Here is a 15,570-nt window from a genome sequence, read left to right on the forward strand (position 1 = left end):
CTGTAGCCCCCTCCCCGCCCTCGCTGCCCCTGCGCCCGAACCGCGGGAGCGGCTGGCGTGACTCCTGCATACGTAAGACTTTGCTCCGCCGTGACGTCAGGCAGTTGCTTTCCGAGAAGTGTGGCGCCGGGGAGGCTCCTGCGCTTCTGAACCCTCCCTTCGGCATCTTTCGTGCGTTTTTAGGAATAGGGGTGTGTCGGGGAACGATCCCTTGCCGCTTCCCGGTACATCCGCTTTTGGCCCCGGTAGCCAGGTCTTGGCAAAAGGGGGCTTGGTATTTCCCGGGTGGCGGAGGCAGCCGTTCCGTGTTGCTGCCAGGTGTGAGCTGACTCCTGAGCGCAATAAGAACGGTCAAATTACGTGTCTAGTCAAAGCAAATAGTTTTCCAGATGACTTAGGACCAGTATCTTCAGTGGTGGGATAAAAACTAAACTGGCCGTCGCTAATGAACCGCAGGGTACGTTAGTCCTAGGCTTTTGCAGGACTGCAAAAGGACGGCAAGCTAAACTTGCTACAAGGAGCGTGTAGTACCAAGCTGGCTGATCTACCCGACTCGGACAGAGAATGTTTAGGTGTTCGAGAGAACATTTTCGGGTTTAGCTGAATTGTAAAAACACTTTAGAAGTTACAACAGTCGCCACCTGAACTCAGACTGGTTTCCTGTTGCTATCAGCCTTGAGTCAGAGCTCAGAGAGTTTATTTCTGCAAGGAGGGGTTCTGCTGACAGGTTCACATTTGTTGATGTTTGGCAGTGGGAGGTGAAACTTGCTTAGCTACAGAAGCTGGGTGCTGAGCAAGCCAGGCGGCCTCAGAGATTTGTCACCTTCCTCAGTCCTTCCAGGTAATCGTCAGACTGTTCACAGTGGGCAATAAAGTAATAGTAATTCCTGGATCAGCTTCCTCTTACCATCTCTCAGGTGGTTCTTTGATCGGTGGTGTGACGTACCACTTTGCGTGCAAGTGGAACAAATGACACGTTTTTTAAAATTGGAAAAAGCTTCTCAGCACAATAGACAGAGATCGCAACCATTCAAAATTACTCTTCTCAGCTGGCAGGCGGAACAGGTGAAAAATGCAACGTGTCTTTGTAAATGTGAGCAAAGATTGTATTTCAGAAAGGAGAGAAACATCCTGGGGTAGTCACTGAATGACTTACTACAGATGGCACGATTACATTTTCATTGTTCAGTGTCATAAAGTCTGCTGGGGAATGGAAAACTTAAGAATCAGTAGAAAAAGTAGCAGTAGTGTCATATGGAAGGGAATAAGCCTGCCATTCATCTCCAGCTAAATGAAAGTACACCACTCACAAGAAGTCGGAGAAGAGTGTTATTTTCTTCACTGTAGAAACCCAACACACTGATAGAAAGCTGTCTTTACCATTGCAAGTAGCTAAAAGACCATACTTACCAGGAGTTTTTATCCTCAAGCTTTCTTTTAACTGAAGGCAAGAAATGTTGCTGCTTCTCACATAAAGCCTGTAGTAGCTGAGTGGTGGTGGCACCACTGCCACCAGTCTGGTTTAGCATCATGATAAGGTGTTGAGAGCTAGGCAGTTTCATTCACTGGCAACTCTCTGCTTTTTGCCTTGCTCGGCTATGTGATGGTTAAAGGACTTCTCTGTAATCTTCTTTCGTAATTTAATCTGTAATAATTATGTCAAAACTTCAGTGTATGCAATTTTCTTCTTTTAAGACTATGCTAATACTTTAGAATTTTAAAATACTTTCGGATACAGTTGCAAATTCCATTTCTTTTACATTATCCAATTGCAACTTCTAGTAATGATAAGATGGCAAAATACTATCTATCCTACATGCTATGCAAAAGTAATTTCAAGTAGATGTGAGTCTTAAGATTTTAATCTTCAGCTGCAGGATATGGACATATCCATCTTGTGGGACCATTTTTATAAAGTTTGGCTTAACAATACAAAACAACTCCTGTTATATAGAAGCTCTCTTGGCAAACAAGGCAGTGTGATTGCACAGCCTGAAAATCAAATGATAACTTCCTGTAGTGTGTTTATTGTACAGTATGGCACAGGAAAACCGGGAGCAGATACTCATTCTAGTTCCTTACTTGTAAAGGATGGTGTCTCCCAGTGTTAGTATCAACATTGTCAGCTGCAAATGAACATACGCTGTCAAATTTCATACTGTTTTTAATACTTTTTCTATTTTAAATATTCCTTCCTAAACAGTATTAGGTGAATTATCCAAGGCTGCTTATTGTTAATTGTTCAGTGAAGTACTTTTGACAGAACATTAATATTTCCAGAGCTTAGGTATGAACAGACACAGTGGCACATCCTTTTCTACCAAGTGTCCAAGTGTTTTTTTAGTTGGGGGGGAAAAAAAAAAAAAAAGTGAGTGTATTACTGATGGTGCCACCCAGCAGGATGAATCCTTCATGTGTCATTTTAATTAGAGGGAACCATGGAAAGCAAAATTATTTGTTGCATCCAATGCTTTATATGAATCACAATGGATTGAGCTTTTGTACTTCCGCATCAGCTGTTTCATATTTTAACGTGTCTTCACAATAAAACCTTTCTTTCCAAAAAGGTTGTCCTTAAAAGCTGTTCCAGCCTAGATTCTCTAATCCATGCTGATTGCATGCTGCAGTCTACCATGAGAAACTGTGAAACATCTGCTTAGACTACTGTAAGCCCTGTTGCAGCATTGCTGCCTGTCCCCTGCTTCCCAGTGCAAAGCAACAACTCCTTTTGTTCTTGGAAATGCAATACCTCTTCTTTCTTTAAAAAAACATGTTTAGGCTGATGGCAATGATGTCATTCCCGCAGGCTGTCATCGTAGTGATGCTGATAAGGCTTGGCTGGCTGAGAGTGTGGAGCCTCAGTCTTAACTCAGGATCACCCGGCTCTGCGGCTGTTTGGCAGGGATAGCCAGGGGGACTGTCCCTTGCAGGCTGTGGTCTTCCTCCAGCTCAGCGTAGCGTTGTTGAGGTTCGATGAAAATTTCTGTGAGCTGTGATGAGGCCTCCACCTCAAAATTTTATGAGTTGTTAAAGAAGATCTGGCTTACACAGCAGTCACTGAACAATCTTAATAGTACATATTAGTGCCCATATGTAGCAAGAGTTTGCTCCCTATACAGATTTTTTTTTTCCTTCTCTTTTTTATTTGTTGTTTCCAGATCTCAGCTACAGATATAAAAGCAGAAGCCTGGAATAGTAGCAGGCTTACTCTAGCAGGCAAAGTCTGAAATCATGGACTTGGCTGTATGTTTGTGTTTTGGGGATGTGGTCTCTGCACAATACAAAAGAACCCTTTCTTCTTGAGGTTTCAGGTTAGCTTTTATGATTTCAAGGTGAATTTTGAGTTACACCAAAGATAGTATTTTATTGTTGCACTCCTTGGTATTGCCCTAATCGCTTGACTAAGCTGATGTAGTGCAAAATATATGTGTATATATATATGTATATAAAATAAGGCATGCACCTGTGAATGATGGGTGGATAATGACCTGGGGCAGCACTGTGTATGTTATGAGGATTTTGTGAGTTATTTGCACGGTCAGAAGTGATAAGTGCTCTGGAAACATGTGGAAAGGAGTGAGCAGAGCAAGGACGGGGCTCCTTCAGAGCTGTGCCTTGTTCGTGAATCACTTGTCCTCCTTTTTCTCCTCCCAGGTGCTGTGCTCTCTTTTCCTTGCCATGACTCCTGCCAAGCATGGTGTCAGATCATCAACGTGTCTGAATCACGCTCTTCTCTCCTTGCCTCTATGGACGGGACTCTCAATGAAACGAACCAGAGCATTTCCACTCCTGCTGGAAGCAAATACCGGCTCTACATTGGCTTGGCTTTGGCAATAGGTTCCAGTATCTTTATTGGTGCTAGTTTCATACTGAAGAAGAAAGGGCTTTTGAAACTGGCAGACAAAGGAGTCCCCCGAGCTGGTAAGTGATGCTGTCTGCCTTGCTCCTGCTGGGGATGCAAACGCCTCTTGTAACTTGGCAAAATCAAGGTTTGAGTTAACAGATCACACGTTTAAAACTGTTGTAGGTGAAAACTGTCATACTTTAACAGTGATCAGAAGTCCTGTCTTGGCTACGGGTGGAAATACAGTATTATTTCTCTGTGTGTGATTGCAGGGACTGGGATTTCAGAATTCCTAGGGCCACAGGGGCAGTGGTGGGTATTAAATCTAGCAAACTGGTGATATTTCCTCCCTGACAGCAGTTAGGTACCAATTGAAATTCTCCATTCATCTTACCCTTCAAAGTCCCTTTCTCTCTCTTTTTTCCATCTTTTTCCTCCCTCATTTGAGATGGAAAGTCTTAAGATGGTAACTAGGTTCAGAGTTTGGGTTGTTGTTTTTTTTTTAAAAAAAGGAAGTGCAATGAGCTGTAGAAGGATACTTATTAGAAAAGTTTCTACAGTTAGTACAACTACTCTTTCATCAGAGTCAACAGATGAAGAGCAAGAAAGAGACCATTGGACTAATCTCATCATTCCCTTTGCATGGATTTAAATATACAGCATTAGCAGGTTTTCTTTTGTTTGTTGTGTTTATTGCAATATACTGTTGCAGAGAATTTGGTTATTTGAAACAAATGTGTTACTGAACGTTCAATATACTTATATTTTATGTCAAAAAAATTAATGCATGCAGTGGCTTTTTTCTTTCTAATTTCTCTCAATTTAAAGTATAAGCCGAGTCAAACTGCAGCTGACCGTGTATGAATATGTTGGATCTGACCTGGGAGAGCACTTTGAAGCATTTCTTAAACTCACAAACAATCTTCATGGACATTTTACTTTTGCTTGGAACTTTCCCTTTAGTCAAGTATCATTTTTCGGAATTCAAGCCACAAAACAGTAGGGTGATTAATAAAAATGTCAGTCAAAATCTAACTAAATAGTCTTCATGTCTCATCCAGATAACATGCTCTTTCAGTACTTTATATGACTAGAGGCAAATGTGAAGCTGTAGTTAGTTTATTATAATAAGGTGATCTCTTTCTTCTAATACGAGATTATTTTTTCTGCTTTCAGGACAGGGTGGATATTCTTATTTGAAGGAATGGCTTTGGTGGGCTGGACTGCTTTCAAGTAAGTCACCTCTTTCCTTTCAACCTATATGTAAATGCAACATAAAGCAGATGATTGTTTTAAATAGATATATTCCCTGATTTTTCACTCCCCTCACTTAAAAGAAATGTCTTTGCAATCACCTTTATGACAGAAGCCATTCTGATATTCCATCTCTCAAATATTGTGTTTGCTTTTTGCAGAATAACAACCTTTTCTTTAATATCCAGCCGAAAGCAACAGGATTGAATCTGTCCAGCTTCTAGGAGTACTTAGGGGAAAAGTATTTGGCTTTCTTCAGCCTTTATTATTTCCAGAGGAGGTTAGATAATTTTGAAAGGAAAATTTGCATATATAGTGTAGAAAAAAGATTTTGGTTTATATTTGCTATCATACAAAATATTTATTTTTATATTCCTTTTATTCCTCCCCCCCACCTCAACCTGATCCAAATGTTCTTTCTTCTGCAGTGGGATTAGGAGAAGCTGCAAATTTTGCTGCCTATGCCTTTGCACCTGCAACCTTAGTTACCCCCTTGGGTGCACTGAGTGTTCTCATAAGGTTAGTACAGATTGGGAGCAAACCTTGACAAATGAACCATTCACTGTGTGACGGAAAAATACTGTCTTTGGCTGAAAGTGGAGAATTTTAGTAAGAGAACTGAAAAGCAATATATGGACAAAAAATGCTTTTTGTTCCTCAGTGGAAAGATCACTTTCTTATTTAGAACTGAATTTTCTGGGTAGAGGGAATGAGAAGTCTTGTTCCCAAAACTAACATATATGCTTTCTCAACAGCCTTCCACCTATATTATGAAGCATTTCTTATCCATGTATGCCAGGTATACTGCTGATGTACAGTGGTAGAAGGCTGTAACTTATCTTTTCCTAGAGAAGTGAAACTGTCTTAAAGTCTTATCCTGTTCTTCAGTTATGAAAAAACTTCAAAAGAAAATACAGTATTTCTCCATTAAAATGTTTTCAAAAAAAGTTCTTTTTTATAGGAGCATAATTTCATATTAAGCCACACTTAGGAAGCATTTTGGGTTTGTCTGGTCTTTTCCAAGTCCTTCTGGAAAGAAGGCAAAGAAACTTTTAGCCTTTTTAATATCCACAGTTAACATTTGTGGTTGTTTTGAAATATGAATGCCCTTCAAACACTCATTATTTCCAATGTATGAGGAAACAAATAACTTTGAAGTACTTAAGCACATACAGCTATCACAGAAGCAGAAAAGACATGAATTATGCTTACAACAAATGTTCTGAGAAATAATTTATTAGCAAAATGGAATTATTGTATTTTAAATGTAAAACTCTTATTGTTTAGACCTGAGTATACTATATGAAACATTGTGTTTAAAACCAGCCTGGGCCATGTAAAAAAAGCTGCCTGGCAGAGAAAGACCTGGGGGTGCTGGTCAACAGCCAGCTGAATATGAGCCAGCAGTGTGCCCAGGTGGCCAAGAAGGCCAGTGGCATCCTGGCCTGTATCAGAAATAGTGTGGCCAGCAGGAGCAGGGAGGTGGTTGTTCCCCTGTACTGGGCACTGGTCAGGCCGCACCTCGAGTCCTGTGTTCAGTTTTGGGCCCCTCACTACAGGAAAGACACTGAGGTGCCGGAGCATGTCCAGAGAAGGGCAACGGAGCTGGTGAGGGGCCTGGAGCACAAGTCTTATGAGGGAACTGGGGCTGTTTAGTCTGGAGAAGAGGAGGCTGAGGGGAGACCTTATCGCTCTCTACAACTACCTGAAGGGGGTTGTAGTGAGGTGGGTGCTGGTCTCTTCTGTCAGGTGGCTGGAGACAGGACGGGAGGAAATGGCCTCAGGCTGCGGCAGGGGAGGTTTAGGTTGGACATTAGGAAAAATTTATTTACTGAGAGGGTTGTCAGACATTGGAATAGGCTGCCCAGGGAAGTGGTTGAGTCACCATCCCTGGAGGTATTCAAAAAGCGAGTAGACGGGGTCCTCTAGGACATGGTTTAGTGGGCATGGTTAATGGTTGGACTCGATCTTAAAGGTCTTTTCCAACCTAAATGATTCTATGATTCTATTCTATGCTTCTATGTATCTTTTTTTTTTTTTAAAGATGCTTGCAGTAATCTAACTGTTAAAAATGAAGCCATTCCATCATAGCAAAACCAGTGTAACTCTGTCACCTACAGATATGCTGGGATCAGCATATAGGTCGATGCAGACTAACTGGCTGCCTGGCTGCTGCTTTGCAAAACAGCCTGAGTTTTAACGCCCTCTCCTTTGATGTGGGTAGCAATCTTTCCAATTTTCATGAAACAGAGAGGTCGTGAGAACTTCATGTCAGTGAGCTCATTACCCTTGTGTGAAAAAATAGCTGTAATTCGATCAGTGGGTTGAAAAACTATTTGTGAGCACATCCACACGCCATTAAGCCTGTGTCTGTGCCTAAGGTTATGCTCTAGCTGGCTGATCGTGTGCCCTGTGAGGTGGCCTCATTTGGGCCAGGTTATTATCCTTAGGTTAAATCTTGAACCTCTTGGAGAGCCTGGGGTCAGTCCTCTTCAAAGGGGGAGATGTGCCTTCTCTGTGTTTTTGGGGGAGTCCTGGCAAGCCAGGAAGAAACTGTGCCTGGGTGGGAGAGCCCAGGGAGAGATGAGGAACAGTTTCCAAAACTTGTGTACATTGGTTTTAATAGCAAATGAAGTGCTTTAAACCATTTTTGGAAGAAAGTAACAGTTTGTGTGGTCCATCTACAGGTGTGTGAGAGCACATACCCTGAGCCAGGCAATCAGTAATGAGAAGTTCCTTGAGCAATTTGGACCCTTTACAACCTGGAGAGGAGGGATCAGGGTTGCTAACCCCCCTAAAACCTGACCTGACCTTCTTCGTCCTGACCAACCTACTTGCAAAACTCCATAAAATTTGGTTGTTTCAGGCTGGTTTCCCATATATCCAAATTCAAAAGAGGTTTTGAATTTGAATTACTTTGAATTAGCATGTTACACAGACAGATTTTGAATGTCTAGCGTGGTGGTGGAGATGAACCTTTTATTTATATTTTGCCAAACAGTGCTATATTGTCATCCTATTTTTTAAACGAGAAGCTGAATATTCATGGAAAGCTGGGCTGTGTACTGAGCATTTTGGGGTCAACGGTCATGGTTATTCACGCCCCTGAGGAGGAGGAGGTCACCTCACTAGATGAGATGGAAAGAAAGCTGCAAGATCCAGGTCTGTATGCAGTTGCAATGAACTTGTGCTACAGTTCATAGAGTTCATTCGGGACACTGAATAACTTCTAACATGTACGTAGTCTTGTATTTTCTCTCATGCACGTTACTCTTCTTCCCTTTCTTCTTTCTTACAGCGTTTGTTACGTTTGCTGTTCTCCTGACAGTTGTTGCCCTCGTGCTGATATTTATTGTGGCTCCAAGGAGAGGTCAGACAAATATACTGATCTACGTTTTAATTTGCTCACTCATTGGTGCCTTCTCTGTCTCATCTGTGAAAGGCTTGGGCATTGCCATCAAACAAATGTTGGAGCAGAAACCAGTTTATCGACATCCATTGGTTTATGTTTTGGTGGGCATCTTAGTGCTCTCAGTCAGCACTCAGATCAACTATCTCAACAAAGCGTTGGACGTGTTCAATACATCTCTAGTGACACCTATTTATTACGTGTGTTTCACCACAACAGTTGCGACATGCTCCATTATCCTGTTCAAGGAGTGGAGTAGTCTGGACCTGGGTGATATCATTGGAACCCTGAGTGGATTCTGCAGTATCATCATTGGCATTTTTCTATTGCACGCTTTCAAAAATACTAATATCACCTGGAGTCAGTTGATGTCCAGTGTTGCCAAAGAACCATCATTAGCACACCGTGAATATGAAACCTGTCACACTTTACTGGAGACCATGGAAGACCCAGCTTTGGCGTATGAGGAGGACAACATTTTATTCAGTCAATGAAACTCTCAAGCGGCATTCATCATTGAAGCACCATGAATTGCAGACTCAGCCCACCTGTGTCTACCAGAATGCTGCTCTTTTCCGCAATCCTCTGGAAAACCATCTGTAAGGCCAGTTAAGTGTGGGCCACTCCTCTGTGTGCCAGCTGTTACTACCAAGTAATGAATGGAAGTGTTCAATAATTTACATGACAAACAGAAAAGTGATTGTATGTTAAGTAATGAAAAACCTTGTCTTTTTTTGTGCAGCATCTCCTATTGGAGAATTTTAGCAGGGAAGAGTGGTCTTTGTAAGTTATGTTTACAAAGTGCAATTTTCCCATCATGATAAAAGACAATCCTTGTTGAAGTGACAAGCACTCTGCTATTATCTTACTGCTGGCCTTAATATTTCAGGCTTTCTTTATATTTTCATAATTTATTGCCAAGCAAACTTGTAGATACTCTACATGAAGGATATTCATTGGAGGTATAATATGAAGAAACCAGTGTTTAACCCTTTTAGCTTTTAAAATAAAGTTTTATGCAAGATCTATTCACTTTTGATCACCTACCAATGAATCTCGTATAGATTTCACCAAAAAAAATTATGAAATATGGTTCTTGGTAACCAGTCTCCTTCAAAATCCATTTTTTAACAGCAAAGTCTTAGTGCTTCTACCTGAGGAATCCTGAGTGGATTGCAAATCCCTGAATATGCATGTACCTTTTTATTTCAGAACTATGACCAAGTTACAGTTTAAGAAAAAGCATATTCATTAGAGGCCTGAAAACAGTTGCTATTGGCTTAAAAAATTACATAAGATGAAAGAATAAAGCATTCAAAGGCAGAAGAAAACCAGAATGTGTAATTAAGAATGTCCACTCTGTTTTATACTACTCTGAGGCTTAAGAAGGGACTTCACTTCTTTCTGTACTTCTTCCTAATATTGCCATCTATTCATCAAAACCCATTTAAGCTTTTCAAAATTTTTTCTCATTTTCCAGAAAGGTATCATTGTTTCTTAATTGCAAAACAGTCCTGTTATTTTATATTCCGTTATAAAAGCAAAATCCATTTTCCAATTGTAGCACTATTTCTAAAAATACTGGGTAAAGGCTGCAAACAAGGACTGAGAAACACCAAAACATCTTTTGTTTTAGTTTGACCTTTTCATCTTTTCTAAAAATGAGTATTCACCTCTATTAGATGTTTTAGCTATTAATCTACCGTAGGCCTTGAAGGTTAGGATCTGTACAACAGTATGCTCCTCAGTTGTGGTCACTGATCTTTATTTCACAAAAACACCTTGCACAGTCCATGTTTTACTCATTACACTCCCCTTTGTTGCCACTTTGTGAGCAAGAAAGTAGTTTCAGCAATCAGATGTGTGGGTCATGACAAGCTCGTTAGAAAGGTAGCATTTCCAATTCTTGGGTTTTTAAGTGTGAGTCCAGGACCTTTGCCAGAGGATGCTAGCATTTCAGCAATTAAAAACTGATTTTAGTCAGCTGAGATTTATATGCCAAGCAGAACCTCCTCATGAAGCAGGCTGTATATTCTCTAACATTCAAAGAGTGTAGTAAAAGTGGATACTTTGGATGGATAGCGAATTGTTCCGTGAATGAAAGCTCATAATTTAGCTGTAAGAACAAAAGGGTTGCTGCTGGTATTTTATATATGTGTGTGTTGGGCAAGCTTTCAGTACTTCCTTTTTGAAAGGCATTCATAAAACATCTCACTTATTAATTATTTTTAATGATGCTTTAGAAGCTATCAAAAACTAGAAATTAACACTAGTGATACTAACTTGAAGTAATTCCTAAATTCCAAGCACCTTTTTTTTTTTTTTCACTAAGCTACGTTTGTAGTTGACATACCTACAGGAAGAGGTAGAAGTTGTATCAGTCACTTGCACCTTATTTCTAAACCCTCATTTTTACAATGAAGAGCAAATGTGATACTGAAAAGTGTGTCCGGTTCTTCTTATAAAATATTGCAGGTAATGGCTGATTTAAAAAGAAGCCCAGAAGATGTCATTAGGCAATGGGTATTCAGGTTATCACCTGTGATTACCTCATTTGAGAAGTATTTTCAATAGTGCAGGAGACGGCAGCAATGTTACCCCAGCAAGAGTCATTTTCACAGAAAAAGTACCTGCCTTGAAAATATAATGGCCACGTATACAGCTTTGGAATATTTTTTCAGCTTCCCAAGTGATGAGACTTGCAGCAATTCTTTGCTGTTAAAACACATGTGTTTAAAAGGCTTCAGAGAAGAAAATACATAAATAGGGTTTCATTACTTCTTAGTTAATGTAATGTAGAGAATACTTTGGCTTTATTGGCCAGATTCAAGCTACAAAATCTTTATAGTTAAAACCAGGTAATACAAATATTAAAAAGACTAAAAATGGAGTTTTCTTTACAGTTTGCCCTTTAACAAAAGCTTGCATTGCTTTTCACTGTGAGTTACTCATACAATTTAAAGAATAACTGAAGAAAATATTGATTGAGCCTAAAAAGAGAAAAAGAAATCCTTTTGCATAGTTTGTGGCCCCTCTGTTTGCTTATACAGTCATCACTGTAGTGTGACCAAATGGGTTATTTGTATGAAAAAGCAACCAGTCCAATTCTTGAATGGATGCATGTTGGCATTTTTTTTTAAGGTATGTAGTAATACTTTCTTTGCAAAGGATCTGGACTCTTTTTATACCAACTCCTGGCAGTCAGTTAACTTGTACCAAGCAAAAATTCTGTATTTTCTACTGGACCTACATATCTGCTTTTATACATAAATAACGTCTAGTATAAAAATAATGTTATTTTCTTACAATGTCAGAAAACCAAGTTAATGCTTATTTTCATGGTGTACAGGAAGTCTATCATGTTAAGAAGTAAATTATCGATAATCTTTTTGTATAAAAAACATTTGCTATAAGGGATGTTATTTTTGAAAATGTTTACATTTAGTTATTAATTTGGAATGATTTTAAATTTTAGTGAAATTATGCTAATATTTATATTGTAATAAATTATTCATGGATTATGTACTAAATGATCTGTGCTTTTTTAAACAAGGGATTAAAAGAGTGTAATTAATATTTCTGGTAAGCATTTAAACACTATCTATCTGATAGATCCAAGGAGAATAATCTTGGGGTTAGCACCTGGTCCTGTGCACACGTAAGTGGATTCTAGATGAAGAAGGTCTGGCTTATGTCTTTGCACTTCATGTGCATCTGACCTGATCATGACCTTCTTTAAGTAGCTTTGACTTTTACTAGTTTTTCTGATAGGAAAGAGAATTTTCTACTCCCCTAGAGAAGCCACGTGTGAAACTACTATATATTCACCTTGAGCTAAAAAAACTGTGATGTTATTATGGAACTGGAAGGAAGAGTATGAGGAGATCAAGAGGTTTTAGCTTCACTTACAGAATTATCCAATTTGTCCAGATGTGTTATTTTTTACCCTGGTGTTCTGTAGAAAGCATTGGCAAGGAACATTTAGTGCTGATGATTAGTAGCTAAAAGACATGGATTTTGAGGGCGAAAAATAATGGGCAAGTGAAAATGCCTTCCCTTCTAAACTAGGGAAGAAAACCCAAGGCTGATGTGTTAGGGATCTCTTTCTCATGGCCAGTCTCAGTGGAGAGTATTTCAGTGAGTTGTCAGGTTTTCCAGGCAGTGAAATGAAGGACATTATCTAAAGTAGTGTTTTGGAAAGTAGGGCGAGTGGTTAAGAACCAGAACAAAGAAAACCTCAGAGGCAATACATTGCTAACTAAATTATGGCTTTTAAATGCTGATACAAAACAAATCTTGGCAGCTACTCATTACTAGCGTACATTAGGACAAATTAATGGGCAATTAAATTCATTACATAGCTGCACTGACTAAATGTAGGTAGGTCAAGAAGACTTGGATAGGTTAAATAATCTGCAGGGAGGTTGGAAGGAAGTACATAGGTTATTAGTTTCTATAGAAACCTGTTCTACCATCTTCCTTTACCTGCCTTCCTAGCCACACCTAAAACAGCCATGCTATAAAAAATTTTCATCCCAAAGAGTACTGATTCAAACCATCAACCTCTTTACTCATCACGGTTGCATCCTGGAGCTATATGGGGAATTATATACTTCTAGCAAATGCTATTCTCTTGCTGTTTAAATTCCAGCAAAACAAAACTGGCAAGTGTGTTAGAAAATACTCTTTTAGCAGAGTGGGTTTCCTGTACCTGACTCCTTTCTGGCAGGTTTTAAAATGGTGCCGAGGTCCAGAACAGGACGAGGAGGCTGAGTGGGAGCCAGGCTGGTGGTACAAGGGAGGGGTGGTGGTGGTGGTGATGTGTGTCCGTGTGTCTGCAGGGCCCCCCTCTTTGGAAAACTTTGGTGGCAGGCTAAGTTGGTCTGTAATTGATCTGCAATTGCTTGTCAGGAGTACTTTTGACAACGGAATTTCATTTTCTGAAAATACAGTCCGGTTTGTCAACAATACAGCTTTTTTTATAGAAGAGAGATATATCCTAAGCAGCTGGTGCACAGAAGCTGGGAATTCTGCCTTTTTTCCTCCCATCCATAATACTGACTTGCTGCAAGTTTTCTGATGTTTGATCAGGAAACATCACCTGAATGTTTACAAATGCTGAGTACTAATACAGCCTTTGACCAGACATTCCATGTATGGAGGTGTTATAGTGTGTCCTTCTAACCTTTACTACTCTTCCAGGTCTCTCTTTTATCACCCAAATGTTTTAAAAAAACCCAGCTAACAGACATCTGTTTGCCCACATGTGCCTCTTTATGGTCAGTGACATGGGTGGCACTTGCTGTTCACCCATATAAGTACTTTCATTTTTGCCTGTTTCAATACGGTTAGAGTTTGAGCTGAGCTCAGAGACACCGTGAGGACTAAGGTGGCCTACTTAGTCTTTATTTATGGGTGTAGCTGTTCTGGTAAGTAAATACACTGTAGGTACCTGACCTTTGTCCTGTAGATGTTTCCTGTTGCTGATTAAGCACTGGTTTCACTGACTCTGAAGCATATTCTAGTGCTTTTTCATTTATTTACTGTCAGCCTGACGATAGCAGCTGTTAAATTTATCTGCGTCAGTTTTAGTAACAGCCTACTCATACTTTTCCCAAAGCAGCCTATAGAAAGATTATATTGAGAAGCTGAAGCCTGGTAGGGAAGCATTATTGCCTCCTTATATTAGACCAACATGTTTCAAGCATGGATGCATATTCACCATGGGACAACTCAGTGAAACAGGCAAGAGCAGGGTGCTTTGAGTACATAAATCTAATGGACCTGCTTTTTATTGCATGGTACTGTAGTGTATTACATATTAACTTGCAGTAATAAATGTGGCAAAACCAGTTTTACAAGAGCTATTAACAAAGATTCCTCACACATTATTCGATGTCCTCATGTACATTTATATTGCAGAGATGGTTTGAATTTCACATTTGTGTGCATCATCTGCTGAAAAGCCTTGTACTTCTGTGGCCTGGGCATAAAGTGTGGTGAGCTCGATGTGTGTATTGTGTTGTATAGAGCTGTAGTTACTCATAGGTCTGATAAGGATTTCAATGCTCATAAATAAGTTGATTATAAAAGTAAAAAGTGATATCAGTTGGTGGCAATTCCTGTAGCAGATTATATGAAACGATAAGGATATCATGCTTCAGTTGAAGTAGAAATGCCTTAAAAGTGTGTTTGAAGATACTCCCAAATGTTCAAACAATAGGACTTAACAACTTCCTTTCCCAAGGGATGATAACTATCAAAATACTCTTGCAGTAAGGATGACTGATTAATGCCAGGAGTGAATTTGACCCAGAGATGCCATCATCTTCTGGAAATTCAAAACTTGGTATGTTTGATATGTTCAATTTTATTGTTACAGTTATTTTATAAATTTGGAAATGAAAAATTAAATTGTGCAGAACTCAATCATTCTTTAGCTAGTGTGCTTTACATATTTTGTTTACAAAGTGGTATAAAAATCAATATTATGATGTGTTTACCTATAAATAATTCACAATTCAATCACACGTTTTAAAGAACCTATTTATTCGTAATGATCTGACTATTTTATATTAAACAGTTACGAACTTCATCTGCCTTTTCTTCTCTATAATATATTTGTATTGACCACAATTATGATTTAAAATTAAAAGTGAATAATAACATAAGAAGTAGGGTTAAAGGCATTGTCCATGTCAGGTATCACAGGGTCCATGTGAGCTAGACTAATTCAAAGCACTTCATTTTACTGTCAGGTTCCAGCTTTAACTTGTCTATCAACCATTCTGGGCACTGGCACGGGGAGGACCAAGGCAAGCATGGGAGTTTGAGTAAGCAGCAGCAGGTGAGGAATGGGAGATAATACTGGAAAATTGTGGGAGAGGTTTGGATAAAATAATCCTTACTCTCCTTTTATACAGAATTGGTAGAGAAGACACCCTGACCCACCATGCAGGGTGGGTCTTCAGGGATGCTCAGTCTTTCCAACTGCTCAGATGTGACTTGGGAGCTGCTAAATGATGACTGCTCCCTTTGCCTGCCTTTATCCACAGCAGTGGGT

At 39.6% G+C, this 15,570-nt stretch overlaps 1 protein-coding gene across 1 annotated transcript in view; it reads left to right on the forward strand.

Annotated features, from left to right (window-relative positions):
• Positions 1 to 9,001, forward strand: part of NIPAL1 (NIPA-like domain containing 1) — a 16,740-nt gene extending 7,739 nt beyond the window's left edge. The window contains exons 3-7 of the mRNA XM_010574557.1: positions 3,653 to 3,921; positions 5,021 to 5,077; positions 5,527 to 5,617; positions 8,100 to 8,260; positions 8,397 to 9,001. Coding sequence (XP_010572859.1) covers positions 3,653 to 3,921; positions 5,021 to 5,077; positions 5,527 to 5,617; positions 8,100 to 8,260; positions 8,397 to 9,001 — 1,183 coding nt within the window. The remainder of the gene's footprint in view (positions 1 to 3,652; positions 3,922 to 5,020; positions 5,078 to 5,526; positions 5,618 to 8,099; positions 8,261 to 8,396) is intronic.
• Positions 9,002 to 15,570: the final 6,569 nt, after the last annotated feature.

Source organism: Haliaeetus leucocephalus, unplaced genomic scaffold, assembly GCF_000737465.1.
Source record: "Haliaeetus leucocephalus isolate CR32 unplaced genomic scaffold, Haliaeetus_leucocephalus-4.0 Scaffold439, whole genome shotgun sequence".
NCBI classification, from domain to species: Eukaryota; Metazoa; Chordata; class Aves; order Accipitriformes; family Accipitridae; genus Haliaeetus; species Haliaeetus leucocephalus.